The sequence below is a fragment of the Ctenopharyngodon idella genome, chromosome 1 (genome assembly GCF_019924925.1).
Source record: "Ctenopharyngodon idella isolate HZGC_01 chromosome 1, HZGC01, whole genome shotgun sequence".
Classification (NCBI taxonomy): Eukaryota; Metazoa; Chordata; class Actinopteri; order Cypriniformes; family Xenocyprididae; genus Ctenopharyngodon; species Ctenopharyngodon idella.
The window spans coordinates 37655779-37679606 of NC_067220.1; the positions used below are offsets into that span (position 1 = coordinate 37655779).

The following is a 23828-nucleotide window of genomic DNA, read 5'->3' on the forward strand; positions in this document are numbered from 1 at the left end:
ATTACGCTTTTAGTTACCACTTAAGGCTTGCCTTGCTAATTTTATATGGTATGGATCGTGTTTTCAGCATTGTTGCTTGGAAACACATTTGCTGACTTGCTTTCTGTATAGCAGAATGTCTTTAATACACATGCATTTACTTGAATGCATGCAAGCAAGAAAAGATCCATGAATGCACATTAATCAGACATAAGCATATAGGCATTCATATTTTTCCTGATATATTATTAGTGTTTTAAAACACACTGTATCAGAGTAGAGGCTTTCAGACAAATTGAGAAGTTTGTAGGAATGTAATCTAACAGATTTTCTAGGTTATATAACTTGCCGTGTGCTCCGTTGGTCAGTGTAGCATATAATGGAATGTTCAATCATGTTATTAAAATACACACGCTCATACTGCACTGTGGATACCTGCTGTCTGCTTTTATTCCAGCCATAAAATATTGTTGCCATACCACTAAAAAATAAAATGACAGTAACTGCTCTCTTTTAAGCAGTTAACTTTTAACCATTACTGCACTGCAACAGCTCATATGATTGAATTTACATCTGCATTTATGTTTTATGTTTTTCATTTTTTTTTTTTTTTTATAACCTGAACAGACAAATAATATCCTTTTCCTACTTAGGGTCAGATTTACTAAACAGGGCAACTTAGCGAGAGTGCGCAATTCCAAAACAGCGCCGATGGGAGTGGCAAGTTCTGCACAAATTAAACAACACAGACGCAGCCAGATCATTTCCATAATGACCAATGCAATCTACCAAGAGCAGCGCAAATTAGAGACTTGGTTAAAACATATTTTTTTAGGGTGGTAAATAATGGCGCAAATAACAGTAAATCGACTAGCGCAAACCTTAGTAAATTACCTTGCATGATTCATTTAAATACTCTCCTCCCATAAATTTTGCATCTGAAAGGGAAACTGCTATAAATGTATACATAATAAGGTCAGCCGCAAAAATAACCTTGTCCACGCCTTTTCAGCACTAATTTGTCACTGCGTGTCTTTTGTAAATCCTGTCAGTAGTTTTTTACCGCCAAAAGAGGGTGTGCGCTGGCACAAGCTGTTAGTAAATCTGGCCCTTAAAGTGATAGTTCACCTAAAATGGTAAATTCTGTGTTTATCAACTTTTTAATATGCATTCATTTTTTTTCTTCTGTTGAACACACAAAAAAATATGTTTTGCTAATGTCCATACAATGAAAGTGTTAAGTCTGGTCATTGCACACTGAGTCCGAAATTTTCGTATGCGGTTTTTTTTTTTCATCCTAAAAATTCGTCATGCACAGAAACCTTGCACACTGAGTCCGATGTGTATTAATTAATCCTTTGCGAAAAATTCGCAAAACAATACAAAGTGGAGTCTTCAAGCAGCAAGGATGACTTGAAAGAGGAAATATCGGGTCCATCCAATCCTGAGATTGCGTAGAGAGGAAGGAGAGTTCCACCTCCTTATCAAGGAGCTGCGGGATTATCCCGAAATAATCACTGTAGGTGTAGGAAATACTGGTGTTACACATAGTCATAAAAAACTATATATTTCATCTCTGTGTATTCCGCACTTTGTTTGTCATACAGTGCTTTGTGCTGCGAGATGAAGTGGATCAACTTGTCAGACGCCGTTCTGGATTTTGGCGTTTGCTTGTATGGTGGCTCTGAATTGTCAAAACACCTCTCAAAATGCTTGCTACAGATGCGAAAAACGCAGAAAATTGAACCTGATCTGAATTTTTTCCGATCCGAAAGTTTAGGAGGCAGTGTGTAAACAATGTGAGGTCATATTTATTTATTTTTTAACGTGCGAAAATTTTGGATGCGAATTTCAGACTCGGTGTGCAAAGACCTTTAGAAATGATTTTTGAGCAGCAAATCAGCATGAATGATTTCTGAAGAATCATGTGACACTGAAGACTGGAGTAATGAGTAATACAGCTTTCCATCACATGAATAAATTGCATTTTACATTATATTACAATAGAAAACAGTCATTTTACATTGTAATATTTTATAGTTTTCACTGTATTTTGATCAAATAAATGCAGCCTTGGTGAGCATAAGAGACTTCTTTCAAAGTGGTTTGAGGTGTTTGATGACAAATGCAGCTGTTGAGATTCTGCACAGACCTATTGACCCAGATCACAACATTTGTACTTGTGACATTGTTCCAGGAGAAATTAAGCCATGCTGAAGGTCAAGGTCATAAATTAATCTCTCATCTGTTTTGTTTTAAAATAACTGACAGGTTGCGTCATTGATACAAGACACAACAGATGACTTGAATGACATGTGCTTTGGATTACAACCTAACTGTTCAGAGTTTTCTGCTAATGGTCAAATCTTTCTCTTTCACAGATTTATTTTTTCAATTTCTGATTTTTCAAAGCGATTTCTCTGTGAAAACAGAAAAGCACCATTGAATCATGCTGCTATTTCAGCCTTGCTTTTGCCGTTCTTCCGTTCTCTCACTTTCCCACAGAGAAAGCATTTTCCCAGTCTCTCCCTTCCTGTCTGCTTGTCGTTGTACTACTAGTTTCTATAATTGGCTCACCCTTAGCATCGGCATGTGTCTTAGCCTTATAGTTAATCCGTTATAGATAAGAGGATTCACCAGCTGTCTGCTACACTTAAGACTGAACAACATCTGAACCACCTGATCTCAAAGCCTCAAAGCGTCCTGAATATGAATATTCATACAATCATTTTAAGAAGAGATATCTACCACAATATGTTCTTTACACTTTTGACATGTACTACAGGCTCAGTGGCATCCCAGTTCTTCTTCTTTTCTCAGTAATGATCTTGGCTCTAGATGGACCACGGATCATTCACATACCAAAACATACTGCATATACTGTACAAAAATTGTGTTTCCTTCAGGCTGAGGATGACGATTCAGTCTATTTTGAATGAGCTAGTACTGTATAGTACACAAGTCTGTTTTAGTAGGCATCGATTTCAGATTTATACGCCCCTAAACGTCACGTAAGCTAAACAAATTGTAGTTATATGCTTCATTGGCCATTTAAACATGACCTTCCTGTCCAAGTAAGCAGTGTGTGATTAAAACAGGGCGCAAAATGAACAGTACTTTCAAAAGTCTGTCTCGGCAAGACTAATCCAGTAGTATTTTGCATGATATAGTTGTTCTTGATCTTGCCAGGTTGATATTAAAAAGGTTTTGAGTTCAGAGTCAGCGCAGCATTAAACATGCAATTATAGTCATTTACCACTCAAAGTTAAACCTGATTTCCTCCTTCTCAAATGGCCAGTTACATCCATGAAAAGGTCTTTATGCTGTTATTTTCCTGAAAGGGCATGTTTTCCCCTGTGGAGCGGATGTGTGAGATTGTGTACGTGTGTAGTTATAAAAGTTGCTGAGTGTGTGTGGAGGGTGGAGTGAAAGGCCTACCAGGCACAATGTGTATGTGTGTGTGGGTGTTTATTTCTGCCATTCGCTTAAGACAACAGGTTGCCTTCGTGTAGAATGAGTAAGAAAAGAAGCGGGAGAGAGGAGGAGGCGAAATTAGAGTCCTCCCACAGATTATTTGAAATGCAAACAAATGTTGTCCCACATTGTTTAGAGCGCCATTTTAAAACCCTGGAGGCTCCAATTATCTCTGAAATGGAGGAAACGTCCTTAAACACTTAAGTTTTTTTCTCTGTCGATCGTACATCTCTTTCTTGTAAACAGCAAGTTTATTTTCGCTCATGGGAGGAGGAAGTCCCCTTCCTCTGTTCTTTTTTTTTTTTGTCTCTTCTGTTTTTTTTCTGGTGAGTTGTTCTGAAACAACAGAACATTTGGATGGAAAGCTGACACCCATGTGATCAAACAATAGCACAGAAAGAGATACTTGGACAAGAGTCCAGGGTTTACTGGTTTCACTCATTACCATGGTTAAGCAGGGGTCAGAGAGAGATCGAGAAAAGGACAATCTAGTTAGTTCCAGTTCACACTCTAACACACAATCTAGATCCAGTTCAGAGAAGTGTGAACAGACAACTAACTGATCCAGATCCACTTCACTTTTCAGTTACCGTTAGACATGTAGATTTAGACTAATTTTGTATTAAAATAAGACATTGTTCTTAAAATAGGGCCAATGTCAACTTTTTTTTGTCCTGATCAAATTTTATATCAAATTAATTACATTACTAATGTCATAAAATTAGCCCTCCTCAATTTTTTTTTATTTATAAATTAATAATGCATGATATTTATAAAATACATTTTACCTTGAAGAATATACAGTATATTTAAAAAACATATTTGGGAAAAATGATAAAGATATATTCGAGATATAAGGAGAGGGGGAAAAAAAACACTTTTTACACCACATAATTTTCCGTATTTTAATTTTTTCTTAAAGGTATAAAAGTTTTTCGAAAAACCATATAATACCAACACGGATACAAGTAGTACATTACTAAGGCCCCGTTTACACTAGTGCGTTTTGTTTTAAAACGGCGTTTTAAAATGAAAATGATCCTCGTCTACACTGGCGTTTCCACAGCATTTCAGAAACGATCTCTATCTACACTACATGACTGAAAATGTCACATGACCGTTCACGCACACTGGGCATGTGTGTAGAAGTGTAAACAGTTGCTTCTTGCGCATGTAGGCAGCTGCAGTATTAAAAAATGCAGAGTTTAACTGCACAATGGCTGCTAAAAATGACAACAAAGCCAGCAAGGGTTGCACTTCAGTCTCCATGTTATTGTTTACACGGTCGTCAAGAATACGCAGAGCGAATGTGGGCAGCCACGCCATTGCTTTCAAAAGTCTCCGTTTTGGTCCGTTTACACTGAAACGCAACCCCAGCATTTTCAAACTAAAATGGGTTCTGCAGCATTTTCGAAAGTCTCGCCGGAGTAGTGTAAACGACAGGTGTAACCGTGGCAAAACTAATGAGTTTTAAAAAAACAAAAACACACTGGTGTAAACGGGGCCTAAGAGATACAATATGTCATTGACCACGCTATTGTTACACTCTTCCTTCTGTGTTTCTGCATTTCCATCTTATTTCCACATCTTCCTCCTCTCAAGCATGTCCAACTGTCCCACTCTTAAACGAAAGTCATTAGACACTGACCTAGAAGCTGATGACAGCTTGAGTTATTACTGTATGACTCTATTCAATTATGACCACTCAAGTTGTTTACAGATACATTTTGCCACAAAAAATCATTTCCTAAGTCAGTTTTTGAGAACCATCAGTGTTTTAATCTGAAATGAGTTCCTGTCGTCTATTTAATTGTTTATATCATGTTTCACATAGGACAGTCTGTCAGGCAGCACTGCATTAGGTTACAGAAATCATGCAGCAGACCTATTTTTACCCCATGCACCTTCAGTGATGCCCTGAAGCGCTTTAAAAGTGTGTGTTAAGCAGTGGTTGTAGTTCACATTTTCCATAAAAACCCAATCTTCTGCTCTTATACTCACACATACATACTGACAAACTCACAGAAACACTTTTACCTGGATCTGCTTGTAATGAATTGTACTGTAACACACTCTGGCACATTTTTGTTTGTATAAGTAATATACAATAATATATATATATATATATATTTTCATTTAAATAAATGAAACAATGTATATCATTATTAATAAAACAATATTTATTATCCATTACAGTAATGAGATTGAGATTTTCTCACATTATGGTAATGAGAATTAGGGGAAATGTGTTCAGTTGACACATTTTTACCTTAATTTGTTTGTACTAATTAATTCACTCAGACATTATTTTGTTCATATATGCCAAGCAATATAAATAGTATAAAAATAATAAAATAATTTTGTTTTTTTAGTCAGCATACATGACAGGAATTATAATACCTTGTAATTTAAATAATAATAATAAAAAAATATATGTTTATTCAAATAATATATCATTTTTTTTTTCTTTTAATATAATAATATTGATAATTATATAATATAATGTCATATAATATCATATTATTATTATTATTATTATTATTAATTATTGTTTAAATAAATATTATAATGTCTGGTTTGGATGTGCCTTTTATATTCCCTGCTGTTTTTGGTTTGATAACAAAATATCAAACTGTCATTAGCTTGTAAGGTCATTACTGGAAAATGTCGTCATGGAGAGCATTATGTTTCAGTGTGTATGACCTGTGGTGACACGGAAAGTGATCTAGGATCTGTTTTTGTCACCCTTATCCTGAAGTATGTCATCAAAATATATATTTGATTTCATAGGCAGGGATAGCTGTTCCTGGATCAGCACGGATCAGCGTCGGCTGGAGGAATTTTCACCCGTTGTTTACTCAGAGAGTTGGCCATGGTGTGTTTGTGTGTGCGTGATAGGGTAACTTCCTCTATTCCTCGGGAGCTCAGGCACGAGTCGGCCATGAGATAATCCCTTTGACTAGTGACCAGACTACTGCCACCTCTCATTCATGTGTGATTGTTTGCTTTTCGGTTATGAGGTTGTGTACTTGGTTAGTTTACATGGGAGCTTATGGCCTGGTTTCTTTTATTGTTCAGAACAATCAGTCTTAGTTCAACTGAATAGTTCACCCCACAATAAAATTTGTCATCATTTACTCACCCTCATTTCATTCTGAACTTGCCATGCTGTTATTTTTTCTGTGTAAGAAGATCATAAAATTTCTTCTTTTGTGTTCATTGGGGTGAAAAAAAAAATACCAGCACATGAGTTTAGAACAAAATGCGGGTGAGTAAATAAAGACTGAATAAAGAAAAGCTGTTACTTTAACAGTTCATATACCATGATTCATCCACAATTAAGCTGTTTGTTAGCTATCTGCTGAGGATGTCAGATTTATATGGGTCATTCCAGATCCATCAGGTGACTAGAAGAACACAGAACAGACACATTGGTTGTGTGAGTGTTGATCTGGCTGTTGTGGGTGTGAGTGTGTTTTAGGGCAGTGGATTAGGTGTGATTATGGGGGCTCAGGGTTCACTGAGCCTTTGACCAGATGCTCAGTGCCGTCTGCTTAAAGCCACCTCTCTAACACAAAGACAGAGAGAGTGAGAGGAAATCAGAAGACTTCTTTTTGTGATTTCAGTCTGTTTCTACTGTATTTGAATTTTATCTCTGGCCGCATTGAATGAGTCTCATTACTGGAATTATGACTCATTTTAATCATTTTCTAGCACATTCTGTGAAGCAGCTTTATATTTGAGGGGGAATCTCATAAAAAGAATGAATTAAATGAATACATTATTTGATTAAAAAAAAAAAAGTCTTTTTATGGAGTTATTTAAAGGGTTAGTTCATCCAAAAATGAAAATTCTGTCATTAATTACTTACCCTCATGTGGTTCCAAGTCCATAAGACCTTCGTTCATCTTCGGAACTCAAATTAAGATCTTTTTGATGAAATCTGAAAGATTTCTGTCCTTCTGTTGATACGCCGCTACGAAACTTTGATGCTTCAAAAAGTTAATAAAGAGATCTGAAATGTAATCATAAACCATTCATAATCCATATAAATTGAGCAGAAATTCAGTTTAGTTCAAAATTTTCTGAAGAGACTCGATCGCTTTTTACGTTAAACAGATTGAATTTAGGCTTTTATTCACATATAAACATTCATCAACTCACATCAGTTGTGGTAAACGGAAGCTCAAGCATGTTTGATTGACACGTGTGAGAACCAATGAGGTTCATTCTCGTATTACACAGCACGTTTGAGCTGCCGCAAGAGTTTTGTTCTCACAGGTTCGGTTGAGTTTCTGTTTGCTGATCAATGTTTATATGTGAATAAAAGCTTAATTTAAATCTGTTCATCATATAAAGCGATGAAGTCTCTTCAGAAAATTTGGACTAAACCTCTCAATTTATATGGATTAGTTTTACGATCTCTTTATGAAATTTTTGGAGCATCAAAGTTTTAGTTGCGTGGCTGTCGTGGAGGGACAGAAAGCTCTCAGATTTCATTAAAAATATCTTAATTTGTGTTCTAAAGATGAACGAGTCTTACGGGTTTGGAACGACATGAGGGTGAGTAGTTAATGACAGAATTTTCATTTTTGATTGAACTAACCCTTTAAGTTTGTGTGTGTGTGTGTGTGTGTGTTGTGACGTTATTTTAATGTCAATTCAGCATGTTTTCACATTACTAATCTGGAATTTTTGTAAGTCCCAACATTCCCAATGGAAGTGAGTAATGAAAATCTAGTTCTTTTTTTTTTTTTTCTTAAGATGTTATTTTTTAAATAATAATAATTTTATATATATATATATATATATATATATATATATATATATATATATATATATGTGTGTGTGTGTGTGTATATATATATATATATATATATATATATATATATATATATATATATATATATATATATATATATATATATATATATATATATATATATAAATATATATAGTTCTATCATGAAACTCTAAAGGGCACAGGCTGATAGGTCCTTTACATGCAGATTGCAAGCAATCACACCATTACCGCATGGCCCAAGCTGATTGGCTTCTGCTGATCCTTCAGCCAATGATATTGCTTGCTTAACATTGGATTAGCCTACAACAAACAATGAACCAGACTATTTAAGAGTCCTCTGAAACCCTCCACCTCCCCAGCTCCACCTGCCTAGATCTGCTGTGGGATTTCTGTATGTCTATTTGTGCAGCAGCTGCATATCTTACATGCTCACACTCACAGCAGCATGTCTGTGTATCTTTCAGCAGTAACAAGTCCACACTTGATCTGCAGCAGCAGCATTACAACTAGATTTTCATTATATATGGTGTTAAAATATTAATATTAATTATATATCAATAATAAATGAATAATAAATATTTCACAATACAGTAATGAGAAAAAAAGTAATGAGTTTTTTTTTATTTGTCATGAAAATGTCTGTAATAATTGCTAAAATAGGGTTCATTTTCTTTGAGCATGCTATATTGTTTTCTTCTGATTTTTACTGTGAAAAATGTTTTATGAGATGTATCCTTGCATTTGCTTTTTCTTTTAATGTGTGTTGTCATTTTAGGGGAGCTGAAAGACATTTTGAGTAATTTGTGTAGTGTGGATGGTGTCTAAGCTCACTCTGCAAGGTCAAAATCACCCAGACATACTCATACACACACACAAATACACAGAGGCATAGAGATGCATGAGTCACAAAGAGTAACTTCAGACTGACTTCCTGTGGGTCTCTTAGGATTTTCCATGATGAACAAGGTGATGCGAGGAATTTGACATTGCTTTGGTTCATGACGTCAGTCTGAGTGGTTTAGGGTTTAATTTGTATAATTGATGTTGTCAACAGTTGACCTCAGATGTGTTTAAATCCCTGGCAAAGCCAAACACAAGAACATCTGACATGTTCTCAATGGCCTTAATATGACAGATATCTGCATGCATGTCCTGTTGCATGCAGTGCTGGATACAGACAGTGTTTGAAGTGGTAATAGCTCATATTTCTCATCTTACGTAAGAGCTTAAGAGGCTCTGCCGGGTTTAATCCCGCCCTGACTGAGAGGGAAAGGCGGAGCTGCACGGCAGCCAATACCATCACGGTCATTGACACTCGCTGTGGTTGCAGCCAGGTTGTATAGTGCTGGAATGTAAAGACAAATGGTGTTGGGTGACTCCCTTCACCCTGATCCAAGATCACATTTCCTTGCATAATCCAAACCTATTAAAGTAATGTGAAGTCAGCAACAGTAGCAAGAGCAGATGCTTCAGAATAGCACATGTTGAGTGAAGTATGATTAATGAAAAATGAAAAGAGAGAAATTAAGATGTGTGCAAAGCAAACCTGCTAGGATGAATATTTCACGCTGTTGGTTTTATTACCACATAGTTTTCTGCTTTTTGCTTTTAGTAAATGCAGTACAAGAAATGAATGTAGAAGACAGTAGCAGTTGGCATCTTTTCTTGCTGTTTCTCATATCACGTTAACCCCTAACAGTAAAATTCACAGAAAAATGAACATTCTGTTGTCAGCTTCATGTCGTTCTAGACCTGTTTCACTGAAACACAAAAGAAATTTTGAAAAAAAAACAACAACAAAAAAAAAACATTTATATCATACAGGTTTAGAACATTGTTATTTTGGTATTATTATATACTAATAATCAGTGTTGCCAAGTCTGTGGTTTCCCCGTGGAATTGGGCTACTTCAACACTGTTACTGCGGGTTGTTTTTGATGTCTGCGGGTTGAAGCAACCCCAAATAACATGATATTTAGCCACTGGAATGCGAATTTTACCAGGGGAACCCTGCCAAAAACGCAGATTTTACCACCCGGAACGTGATTTTTACCAGGGGACCCCCGATTGGGCTAGTTTTGAATAGCAATTGGGTGTTTTTTGTTGTGAAAACCTGGCGACCCTAATAGAGTTGTCTTTTTTTTTTTTTTTCCTCCAGTTTTCATTTTAATTTTAGTTTATTTTTTAGTAATTTTGTTATGTGCATAAATTCTCGTTTTCTTTTATTTATTTATTTTAGTTTCTAGTTTTGGTTCTGTTTTAGTTTATTTATTTCCAGTTAGTAATTTTAGTGCTCCAATATAAACTTATTTCAGTTATTTGCTAAGGCTATTTATGATTAGTTTTTTTCCCCTAATTTTTATATTTCATTTTAATTTAGTTAATCTTTATATCAATTAGCCAAAATGTTTTAATAGTTTTAGTTAACCTATAATAACCCTGGTTTGGAGCAACATGAATCTAAAATCATGCAGTTTGCAATCAGACTTGCCATTTTTGAAAAAATTCATATAGTTAAACTGAAGTAGGGAATATCATACAGACTACCACCTAGCAACCACCAGAACACCTTAGCAAATGCATAGCTTTGCACTTAAAACCACTCAAAAAACCTTAGCAACCACCGTAGCATCTTCGGGCTGAGTTTTGCCCAGGCATCATTTTCTGTAGGAAGTGTAAAAAATCTAGTATTATATTGTTCTTTCTCCTGTCTGTTACTCTCCCTGCTCGCTCTCTCTGTCTCTCTCGCTATTTGTTATGAAACTATGTTCGCTCTGCCTTTGAGAGTCAAATCAAGCATGACGGGAACCATAAGTCCTGTATCTGTTCTTTTTCTCATCAGTGCAAACTCTATAGTTGTAGCTCAAAGCTTGTTCCTCATTTCATGCACCTGTTTTCTCAAGTGGGTGGGTCTGACCTGTGAACTCGAGTCAGGCCGGTCAACTGTGTCAAAACTGATTAAAGAGTGTTCTCTCCAACAGGAAGTAGTCACATGAATGGATGCTGCATGAATATGAATGAATAAATAAATAGTCCACTCTCTCTGTCTCTTTGTTTCAGTGTACAGGAGAGGAGAGCTGGGTGGACAGCAGGACGGTTTATATTGGACAAAAAGAGCCTCCACCAGGAACAGAAGCGTACATTCCACAGAGATTTCCTGACAACAGAATCGTCTCCTCAAAGGTCAGATGTGCTCCACGGCCAAACGGCTATCTGAGCCAAAAACAATACGTTAGGGAAGATGTACTGTACAGTCATCCGGTCATTATCACAAAATAAACACTGAAAGGATGATCAGGACATATCAGGTGGTCTTGTATCACTATGACCGGCTAAAGAAAAACACATTTTCTTAATCATCTTTTTTTTTTTTATCTTCCAAGATATATAAAAAAAGATAATAATTGCATCTAAATAATTGTAATAATATAAAGGATAATGATTGCATTAGAAAATATATATTTAATTAAGTTTATTTTTTCTTACGTTGACCTGTTTTTGCTTGTTTTAAGCATAAACTTAAAAAATGACAGGTAAAAATAAAAGTTATCTAACGCTGATTTGATACTGATTTAAACAAAATTCGCAGTTTATGCAGTTTAGTGGTCATTGTATAAAAATTACAGGTCACGACCTTTTCACTTGCTGGTTTTGTTTTGTTTTTTGATTTTGTTTTGTTTTGGGTTTCCTTTTGTTTTGTTTTGTTTTGTTTGGTTGTTTAGTTTTGTGTTTTGTTTCCTTTCTTTTTGTTTTGTTTTAGTTTTGTGTTTCGTTTCGTTGGACAATTTTATTTGGACAATTTTTAGGGCGTAGTGAGTTTTTCTTCAATTGTATTGTTTTCAAACATCTCTCTTTCTCTCCACAGTATACTTTCTGGAATTTTATACCGAAGAATCTCTTTGAGCAGTTCAGAAGAATCGCCAATTTCTATTTTCTGATCATCTTTCTAGTGCAGGTGTGTGATGTTGTCGCTTATGGAAATTGTCCTATTAGCATGAGCTGACCTTTCTGTGACAGCGTGATGTGTGATATTTCCCCTCTCACCATCTCTCTCTGTAGCTGATCATTGACACACCCACCAGTCCTATGACCAGCGGTCTGCCTCTTTTCTTTGTCATCACTGTTACAGCCATTAAACAGGTGAGAAAAGACCCCTGACTTTCCTCTCTAATAGGTGTTTTAATTGTGATGTCACTCCTTCACTCGTCTCTCTCGCCCCACTTCCTCTCTGCAGGGCTATGAAGACTGGATCAGGCACAGAGCGGACAATGCTATAAACCAATGTCCAGTCCACATCATCCAGCATGGCAAAGTCGTACGCAAACAGAGTCAAAAGCTACGGGTGCGTAAGCAAACAGGTTTCCCAAACAGTCCTTTTCATTTTTCCATTGGTGAAGCAAACAGATAGACCTGCCCCAAACTTATCCCATTGGTTGAGCGGGTTAGTTCACCCAAAAATGAATTAATTACTCAACCTCATGTCATTCCAAAACCGTAAGACCTTTGTTCATCTTCAGAACACACATTAAGATGAAATTCAAAAACCCATTTAACCACCACTTTCAAGTTCCAGAAAGGTGCTAAAGAAATTGTTAAAATAGTCCACGTGACTACAGTGGTTCGGTTTTGGCCAAAGCTGCTCACGGGAGCAGCAATACGTCACATGCGTGTGATGCTGACGCAGGAGCCGGCCAATAATAAGTCGGCATTCTGACGTAGAACCTGGAAGCACTGGACGTAAACAACGTATGAGAATGACACAGAAGAGAAGATATTGTTAAATAAAGTCGTTATTTTTTGTTTTGTTTTTGCGCACAAAAAGTATTCTCCGTCGCTTCATAACATTAAGGTTGAACCACTGCAGTCATGTCGACAGTTTTAACGATGTCTTTAGTACCTTTCTGGACTTTGAAAGTGGTGGTTAAATTTCTGTCTATTGAGGAGTCATATACCTCTCGGATTTCATCAAAAATATCTTAATTTGTGTTCTGAAGATGAACGAACGTCTTACGGGTGTGGAACGACATGAGGGTGAGTAATTAATGACAGAATTTTCATTTTTGAGTGAATAAACCCTTAAATAAACAGCAGTGTTGTGAAAGTCCCACAATGTTTCAATTTTTTTCAGGAAAATGAACCTATAAATGGCTTACTATCTATGCACATTAAGCAGAGAAAATATTTTAATGCTGAAAAAATGACACACTTCTAGTCTGAAAATGCGTTTTTATTTTATTCTCAGAGAAATAAATCAAAAATGTTTCGCTCTGCTAACCAGCATTCTGCTTACACAGCCAGCTTGCTGTTTGGAAACGTTGGCATGTCAACAAGCAGGATGACAGTGTGCCCACGTTACCCACAATGCACTGGGAATCTTTTGTTATTTAATTGTGGAACTACTGCTCTCTCACTCTCTTTCAATATGAAATAATCAGTATTTTATGTTAGGAGCAGTTTTCTTCTTAAAATGTTTTTATTAGTTTAGTATGTATTTTCCCCCCCAAAATTTTCACTCAGATCATCCCAGTGTTTTCCATGGTATTTTTGCTATTCAGAATTCATTCTGCATGATTTCATGCAATAAAATGAGAAAAAACACATTGAAAAACACTGGAAGCTGTGACGATAAGAGAGAATGTGCTTGAATACTTACCATTACAGCTTTTGATAATCCGGCCAACATCTGTAATCCGTTACGCAACACATGCAGACAGGCCAGCGGGAAAACCTAGCAGAATCAGGATTTTCTTTTATGTAGATTCATGAATATTTTTTTTCTCATTCCACTGTGACCTAAGAGGCAACTCATTTTCTATAGATGATTTGTTGATATTGGTGTAACAGTATATCTTACTTTATTCAAAAGTAAGTGTATGTAGACATCACCTGTGCCACATAAATGTTGAATTGGACCCTTTCTTGCTCTTTGACCCTTCAGGTGGGTGACATTGTCCAGGTGAAGGAGGATGAGACCTTTCCGTGCGACCTCATACTGCTCTCCACCAGTAGAGAAGACGGAACATGTTTCGTCACAACAGCCAGCTTGGACGGAGAGTCCAGCCATAAGGTGATTGGTCATTTTATAGAAAGGCAAACATCACGGTTATTAATCCTAGAGCTTAGGAGTTTATTGTAAACTGTTACAAGTCAAGTCACCTTTATTCATATAGCGCTTTATGCAATACAGAATGTTTCAAAGCAGCTTCAACTGGAAAATAATAGAATCAACTTCATCAAATATGAGATGAATTCAAGTTCTGCTGTAAAACAGCTCTAAAAAAGACAATAGTGATATTATTCAGCTCAAGTTCAGTATTGATTCATTGTTGATGTTGCAAAATTCATCAATTATGAAATGAGGTTGTGTCAGCTATAAAGCAGCTCTGCAGAAGACAGTAGTGTCATCATCCAACTCAGTTCAAGTTTTGTTCTCACACATTGTGACTAAAATGTTACACTGTGACTGAAATGTTTTGGTTGCACTATACATCACACTGCCGGTTACTATTAGATGGGAGATATGTGAGAGTTTTTGACCTTGGAATGCTGACTGTTTCTCTTGTGCTCTCCTCTCTACACAAAGACCTATTATGCAGTTCAGGACACAAAGGCATTCAACACAGCAGAGGAGGTGGACACACTGCACGCCATGATAGAATGCGAACAACCCCAGCCAGACCTTTACAAGTGAGTAATACGCACATATATCAGCAGTAAACGCATAAACAAGCACTCGCTTTCTCTTACAAACAGCATAGGACTACTGTTGGACTGACACAACAGCATGCCACACACTCCAGATACCCCACACAAATATCCTCACATGGTGTCTTAACTACACACACACACATTGACACAGAGCCCAGACTAGACATTAATTTCTGTCTTTTCTTCCTCTCCCGCTGTAGATTTGTGGGACGCATCAATATTTATTTGGATCGAGATGAGCCCATCGCGAGGTAAATCTATACTCAGGAAATTGACTCTTAATTAAAGGGCCAGTGTGTGAAAGATTGAATTCAGTAGGGACAATTTATCATTTTCATAGAACAGCTCTCTCTTCCTATTCTGATTCTTACTAAAGAAATACTCCCATCATTTCATTCAGATTTCCTTGCAGTCCACTCTAACTTTAATAAACAATTTTGTATTTTGGTACAAATATGTAAATAAATATGAACATACTGCAGTGTTAAAAATAAATGCCTAATATTATATAATAATATATGTAATATAATATTATGTATTTCATTTTATATAATAGAAATAATGCAAATATTTGTATCTTGGTGCACTTCAAATATGCAAATATGTTAATAAATATGAATATATATATATAATATAATATTGTATTTTATACTGCTATATTATATTATATTATATTATATTATATTATATTATATTATATTATATTATATTACATTATATATTGTATTACATTATATATTGTGACCCTGGACCACAAAACCAGTCATAAGGGTCAATTTTTTGATCTTTCCATTGATGTATGGTTTGTTAGGATAGGACAATATTTGGCCAAGATACAACTATTTGAAAATCTGGAATCTGAGGGTGCAAAAAATCACCTTTAAAGTTGTCCAAATGAAGTCCTTAGCAATGCACATCCACTCACAAAAATACATTTTTTTTTTTATATTTACAGTAGGAAATTTACAAAATATCTTCATGAAACATGATCTTTACTTAATACCCTAATGATTTTTGGCATAAAAGAAAAATTGATAATTTTGTTCCACAATGTATTGTTGGCTGTTGCTACAAATATACCCGTGTGACTTTTAACTGGTCTTGTGGTCCAGGGTCACATATTATATTATATTATATTATATTATATTACATTATAGAGTAGTAGTGATATCAACAAAGTGCAGCTTCACAAATATTTATTTTCATATTTAGTGCATTTAGTTCAATAATATTATGTCAGTTGACACATGACATGAATGTTTTAGGTTAAATGTCTACAGTATGTGCATACATTGTATAAGGTAAAGTGTATATTTTCATTGCTTTTTACTGGTCACCATTTCTTTTAATTTTCCATTTCCAATTACCATTTAATTCACCTTTTCACAATTTTCAATCACTTTTTTTTACCTTAATTTTCATTTTAACATAGCCATGCAGTGCGCCTAATGAAGTTGCACTATAGTGTGTTCACTGTCAAAAGATGTGAGCATAATTCTTTTCATATTTGTAATGCTAGTTTTGATCTGTTTGATTATTTTAGACCCCTGGGTTCTGAGAACCTGCTGCTGCGGGGAGCCACACTGAAAAACACTGAATACATACATGGTAATAAAATCCACACTATATATTTACATCTCATTTAAACACATACTCATTTATATTTATGCATTTGGCAGACACTTTATCCTGAATATCATGCAGTGCATTCAAGGTGTATATTGTGTATACTCTGTTTTTTTTTAAGGCAAAAGGAAGGGCAGGAGAATGAGAGAAGAGAGTTGCTGATTGAGTCATTTTGTCACTCCATTCCCACTGTAATTAAATGAGTCACTGAGGCTTGTGAGATCAGAGAGAACTTCTTAATTGCTAGAGAGAGAGAGAGAGAGAGAGAGAGAGGGCGAGAGAGGGAGATGAATGTCACAGTATACACGTGAGGATTCTAAGTGCAGGGCAAGATCTAAAAATGTTGTAACTTTGTTACAGAGGAGCCATTATGACTTACCGTACGGTAAGACAAAAAGAGCTCAGTTATGTAACAACGGCTTTTATATTTTCATAACATCAAAGAGGCTGCATAGATATGGTCATAAGAGAATTATGATCTTAAAATGCTCTTTGTCTTCTCTTGTTTCTCTAGCTGTGGCCATCTACACAGGCATGGAAACCAAGATGGCCCTCAACTACCAGTCCAAGTCTCAGAAACGCTCCGCTGTTGAAAAGTAAGACACGATGATAGGCTTTCGATCAGTTTATCTCGCTGTCAGCATGTACTGTGTAATGCATTTAGTGTCCTGTTTGTAAAGCAAATTGCGGGCCTCTGTATTTAATGTCACGAATTGTATCAAGTTGCGCTCACATGTGTCTCGTTGACAATTCTGTCAGACGGATAGATGCAGCCATTAAGAAAATACATAAAAATCTGTTTATATTGAATAAGCAGGTGTACTTTCAGACTTCTTTCAAAGTTTGGATATCATTGACTTTTTCAATCAAATAAATGTTGTTGGTTTTTTTTTTTCTTTAGACCTAATTTAATATTATAGATGTCATTCGGAAAGGACCCTCAAGAAAAGTTATTGCGGATAGATTTTGTCACCCTGATGTATGATATGTGTTTTTACCATTAGGTCCATAAATGATTATGCATATACTGCATGGGTCTGAGATCGTCTCATCACTGTTTGTCCTGCAGGTCTATGAACGCCTACCTGATTGTGTACCTCTGCATTCTGATCAGTAAAGCTCTGATCAATACGCTCCTGAAGTACGCCTGGCAGGCCGACCCAAACAGAGATGAGCCCTGGTACAACCAGAAAACTGAGACTGAGAGGCAACGGCATGTAGTACGTGCTGTAAAATAATGCTTATTATTATTATAATAATATATCTTTTTTATTTATTTATAATTTATTATTATTTGTTTATTATATGTTTATTTTTTTATTTTATCTAAAAATTAGAAAAATGGAGATAAAGTTCACATTTTTAATTGTTCAAAATGCAGCACCCCCGCCATAAAAAAAAAAACAAAAAAAAAACAGCCTTTTCAGAGAATGACTAATTCTATTGGTGTGAAAACTATATTTTTTATTAAATATTTTATTGTATTAATGTTTTATTCAAATATAGAAATTACAAAATATAACATATTTTGTTCTGCTGTGTATACACACACACTATGGAAGCTTGTTTCTGCCACTGAATAAAAAATAAAAAAGGTAATTGCGACTTTTTATCTCAGACTTTTTTTCTCACAACTGCAAGATATAAACTCCAGTTATATCCCGTAATTCTGACTTCATAACTCACAATTGTGAGTATATACTGTATCTTGCAATTCTGACTTTATATCACACAATTCTGACTTTATAACTCGCAATTCTGACTTTATCACACAATTCTGACTTTATATCACTCAATTCTGACTTTATATCACACAATTCTGACTTTATATCACTCAATTCTGACTTTATAACTCGCAATTCTGACTTTATATCACTCAATTTTGACTTTATATCACTCAATTCTGACCTTATAACTTGCAATTCTGACTTCATCACTCAATTCTGACCTTATATCACAGAATTCTGACTTTATATCACTCAATTCTGACTTTATAAATCGCAATTCCGCGATGTAAACTCACTAATGCAAGAAAAAAAGTCAGAATTGTAAGATAAAAAGTCACAATTACCCTTTTTATTTTTTATTCAGTGGCGGAAACAAGCTTCCATACACACACACAGCAAAACAAATGCTCAAAACAAAACTCACTATTTAATTCCCTTCATTTGTCTCCTCAGTTAATCCGGGCATTCACAGATTTCCTGGCCTTCATGGTTCTGTTCAACTACATCATTCCTGTGTCCATGTATGTCACCGTGGAGATGCAGAAGTTCTTGGGCTCGTACTTCATCCTGTGGGACGATGACATGTTTGATGAGGAGCTCGGAGAGCGACCGCTCGTCAATACCTCAGATCTTAATGAGGAGCTTGGACAGGTGCGAAAACATTTCAGTCCACTCCAAAACTGCTGATCTGTCTGGGTCAATATTTGTTCACTTTCTCTCTTTCTTTTTTTCTTCATCACAGGTGGAATATGTTTTCACAGACAAGACTGGTACTTTGACAGAAAATAACATGGAGTTGAGGGAATGTTGTGTGGACGGGCATATTTACGTGCCACATGCCATCTGTAACGGGCAGATCTTACCTGGAGCCGCAGGAATGGATATGATCGACTCCTCTCCGGGCGTAGATGGAAAGGTGAGCTTGTTGTTTGTATTTCCATAACCTCTGTTTAGCATTTGGACATATATTCAACTTGTACTGCATGATGATGCATGTTTTTCCTCTCATGAAATACTCTTGATTTTTCTGATCTAATTTTATTCAGCAAGGAAATTAAATTGATCAAAAGTGACAGTAAAGACATTTATATTTTTACAGAAGGTTTCTATTTCAAGTAAATGCTGTTCTTTTGAACTGGTAAAATGTATCATAATTTCCACAAAATTATTAAGCAGCACAACTGTTTTCAAAATTGATGATAATAATGTTTCTTGAGCAGCAAATCAGCATATTAGAATGATTTCTGAAGGATCATGTGACACTGAAGACTGGAGTAATGATGCTGAAAATTCAGCTTTGACATCACAGAAAATAAATCACATTTTAAAATAGATTCAAATAGAAACCAGTCATTTAAAATTGTAATAATATTTCCCAATATAACTGTTTGTACTGTATATTTCTGATCAAATAAAAATGCAGCCTTGCTTAGCATAAAAAACTCTTGGGGGCTTTTCAAAAAACTTGGGGGCTTTTCAAAAAAAAGGCCCCAAACTTTGGTTTTTGTACATACTTAAAAATGAAAAAAAAAAAAAAAAAAAAATCATTAAAATATTAAACCAAATATCATTTCAAACAAACTTTTTGCAAATACTTTTAACCATCTGGTTCTAAGGTGTTTTTTTTTGTTTTTTTATTATATATATATATATATATATATATATATATATAATTACACATTTGATAAAAGAAGCTAAAGAAGCTACAATAACTTTTGGACAAGATGAGAGAATGAACGTGTTATGTTTCATTGCACAGATAAATCATATTATCACCAAGGCAAGTTTTTGCATGAATATTTTAGCTGTGGATGGGTGGAATGATAGATGGATTCTAATTTTATCTTTGATAAATGAGATTAGAGCAATGTGACACATTAATTCAGAAGATTAACCAAAACATTTATTAAAGAATTTGTTAACTGGAATTTCACCTCAGATCTCTTGTCAGTTGTATTTTTGAATGTGATTTGTGAATAATGGATAAACTCAGTTTGTTCCATTCAAATTAGATTCTGTAAGGATGATATTGTGTGCGTGTACGTAAAGTGAAATATCAGAGTTCAGTGTTGAGATTTTTAATGCCTGCTTGTATCAAATGTATCCAAATATTTACTGGATACATGGATATATTGACTGCATTTTGTTCCGAGTTAGACACAGATAGCATTTCTCTCTCTCTCCTTTTATCTCTCTGTCTCTGTCACTTAATCTCTTTTTAGTCTCTCTGTTACCCTTTCTTCTGGTATGTGAGGAAACGGATGAATGATTCCGTTTTACTGAGCTGACTCACATTTAAGTAAAGGTAGTGTCACATAACCTGTGTGTATGTGTACACTGCTGGTCAAAAGCTTGGTTCACCAAGGCTATTTGATCAAAAGCACAACAGTAATACTGTGAAATATTATTATAATTTAAGTTTAAAAGAGCTGTTTTTACCAAATCAGCATATTAGAAGGATTGACACTGAAGATTGGAGTAATGATGCTAAAAATTCAGCTTTGATCAGAGGAATAAATTACATTTTAAAATATATTTAAATAGAAGACAGTTCTTTTTAAATTGTAATAATATTTCACAATTTTACTGTGTTTTTGATCAAATACATGTAGCCTTGTTGAGCAGAAGAGACTTCTTTTTTTCCAATACAGTATATTACTGTTATATTATTCTATTTGCTTAAGGAATCAGAAACTCATTGTAGCAAATTCACATTTCGAGCAGTTTTGTGCACAGCACAGCATGTCTTCTTGAATTAATCAGGAATTTTAAGCAATTGTCTTTTTAATCTTTCATAGCATGGTGTCATTTCTGACTCTTGGTGCGCGTGTGCATGTGTGTGTCTCATCAGGAGCGAGAGGAGCTGTTTTTCCGTGCGTTGTGCCTGTGTCACACAGTCCAGGTGAAGGAAGAGGAGACGGTGGACGGCATTAAGAGAGGAATCCATCAGGGCAAATCCACCTCCTTCTACATCTCCTCCTCTCCAGATGAGGTTGCGCTGGTAGAGGGCATGAAAAGGCAAGACACATGCATTCATACACTCTCACTCATAAACATGCACTCACATTACCTGCTTGTATTGTATTGTTCACCTTATTGTAAAGTGTTACCAATTATATTTCATTTTTTGTGCCAATTTTGACCATTTTGTATCCTTTCCCTGCCCATACATTTGCTGTGCATGCTCATATTTGTAAATGTCCTCTTTACCAGATTTTCAAAGAAAAGTTGATTTATTATGACACAACCCCTTCATCACAATAACAAACAAAGCTTACTTTCTCTTTCTCTCACCTGCTCAGGCTGGGCTTCACCTATCTCCGTCTGAAGGACAGTCACATGGAGATCCTTAACAGAGAAGATGAAATGGAGAGGTGAGCCATCTGGACAACAGCATGAGCGCAATGACCGACAGGAAACTAGCAGCACTTGGATGTCTTTTGGACAGTTAGCCTGGTCTGTCAGTCTGAGAAAGTGGTCTTACCCCCAATCCTACTGTACTACACAATCAAAAAAATCATGTCTGTATTAATTAATAAAAGTAAAATTAGTAAAATAATAGTTTTTAATAGTTTTGAATTGTGTTTTTTTAAATAATAGTAAAATTAAGTATACTTATTAATTTACAAACAAGCGTTTAGCTTCATACCACTAGCACTAGCAGGGCTGCAAAGACCCCCTGTGGTGACCGCAGCTTTAATTTTCTTGTCATACTATGTATTTTTCCCACATGTGGTGTGAGAAAGAAACCTCAGCAAAGGAACAGTTTGCTCAGCCTAATCTGTAATCATCTGTGTATTTACTCAGCAGGTTGTCATATTAATGTAGTTTTGTGTTTATTAAAATAACACTGTTAAACAGTATGTTGTGGGAGGCAGTGAAGTTTCCCTGTTCAGGGAGTGTTGTGAAGGGACCAGTATTTATGAGTGTGTGAGATGGAGAGTTTGTGTGTGTGTGTGTGTGTGTGTGTATTTGTGCGTGTCCTTGAAGGACAAGGATCAGCCATAATTAGTGCAGATACACACTGTCCTACAGCTGAGAACATGAGGGTCAGCACAGAGCGCACTCACATAAAATCTGTCTGTGATAAAGATATATCCCAAAGGACCCAGTCAGAGCCACCTATGCCTTTGATTTATCTGTACATAGTTCTCATTTTAAATCTAAAGACTTCCTACGTTGTCTGTTTGTGTTTATGCATTCACAGATTTGAGCTGCTGGAGGTGTTGAACTTTGATTCAGTGAGGAGGAGAATGAGTGTAATCGTAAGATCAAGCTCAGGTATGATGAAACACACACACACACACACACACACACACACACCTGATCACATTACATAAATGTACTTTATTTACTACTACTATTTTTATACCGCTTTTTACATATAAGGATGTTCACAAAAGGGTATTTTTGATTAAGGTCACTTCTAGGTCCAAATTTGTCCCTAAAGTTTGATTCATTTGAATAATTAATCTGCAAATAATGTAATTGATTTGATTACAATTTTTAGAGATTGGCAGCCCTAATTATTCACTTTATTTATGAATGATTTTCCCATCTGAGAACATCCCCAAAGGGATTTAGCTGACGGATAATTTTGTCCTCAAATCATAGCTGAGTAAACACATGCACACACACACACACAAGCACACATGCACATGCGCACTCACAGACACACACATGCGCACGCGCGCACACACACACACACACACACATGTGCACGCACAAACACACACACACTCATACTAGAACTGCAAGTGACTGTTACACATTCCAGTGAAAGTGTCTGAGTCACCATGTGTGCCCAAATTGAGGGGCCAGTTAATGCAAGTGGGTCAATGTGCTACTAGCATACAAACGAGAGCTAGATTTAGACATGTGTATGATTCCTGAATCCATTCAGTCACATACAATTGACCTGATTACTACTCTTCTAATTTAAAAAGGCAAATAAGATATTCTTGAATACATTAAGAACCTGACAGTATAACTAATGTGTAATTGAAACTGGATATAAAATAGGGTCAATATTTACTTCATGTTAACTTCAAGCATGAATTACATTTTTTTTTGGCTACAATTATTAATTGAAGAGATGGTTCACCCAAAATTGAAAATTCTCTTATCGCTTACTTTCCTTCACGCCATCCCCAATGTAAATGACTTTCTTTCTTCAGATAAACACAAACAAAAATTTTAGGAAAATAGTGAGTCCATATAATGCCATTTGAATGACCCTTGGAAAACCGCACAAAGCTGAAGCAAAATGATAGGTGTAAGAAAAATACTAATTTATTACACTCTTTTAACTATAAACTATCACTTCCAGCCAACTGTCCTAGGAGCGTTTACAAGTTCAACTTGACACAAATGTAAGCGCGTTGTGAAGTTCACACAATAAGTAATGCATAAGCACAGAGGACTGCCACTTCTCGTGCTAATTTCACAATGCACATTTGTCACGTGTCACAACATGCCTCTCATGAACGCTCATATGACAGTAGAACGGA

The 23828-nt window shown here is 35.7% G+C and overlaps 1 protein-coding gene across 6 annotated transcripts in view; it reads left to right on the forward strand.

Moving 5' to 3' along the window:
- Nucleotides 1-23828, forward strand: part of atp11a (ATPase phospholipid transporting 11A) — a 75513-nt gene that overhangs the window by 25210 nt on the left and 26475 nt on the right. For all 6 annotated transcript variants that reach the window (XM_051892266.1, XM_051892281.1, XM_051892273.1 and 3 more), the window contains exons 2-16: nt 11318-11440; nt 12123-12212; nt 12317-12397; nt 12492-12599; nt 14196-14324; nt 14841-14944; nt 15166-15216; nt 16509-16573; nt 17106-17187; nt 17661-17811; nt 18772-18969; nt 19061-19234; nt 21170-21336; nt 21621-21692; nt 22526-22599. In XM_051892266.1, coding sequence (XP_051748226.1) covers nt 11318-11440; nt 12123-12212; nt 12317-12397; nt 12492-12599; nt 14196-14324; nt 14841-14944; nt 15166-15216; nt 16509-16573; nt 17106-17187; nt 17661-17811; nt 18772-18969; nt 19061-19234; nt 21170-21336; nt 21621-21692; nt 22526-22599 — 1669 coding nt within the window. The remainder of the gene's footprint in view (nt 1-11317; nt 11441-12122; nt 12213-12316; nt 12398-12491; nt 12600-14195; nt 14325-14840; nt 14945-15165; nt 15217-16508; nt 16574-17105; nt 17188-17660; nt 17812-18771; nt 18970-19060; nt 19235-21169; nt 21337-21620; nt 21693-22525; nt 22600-23828) is intronic.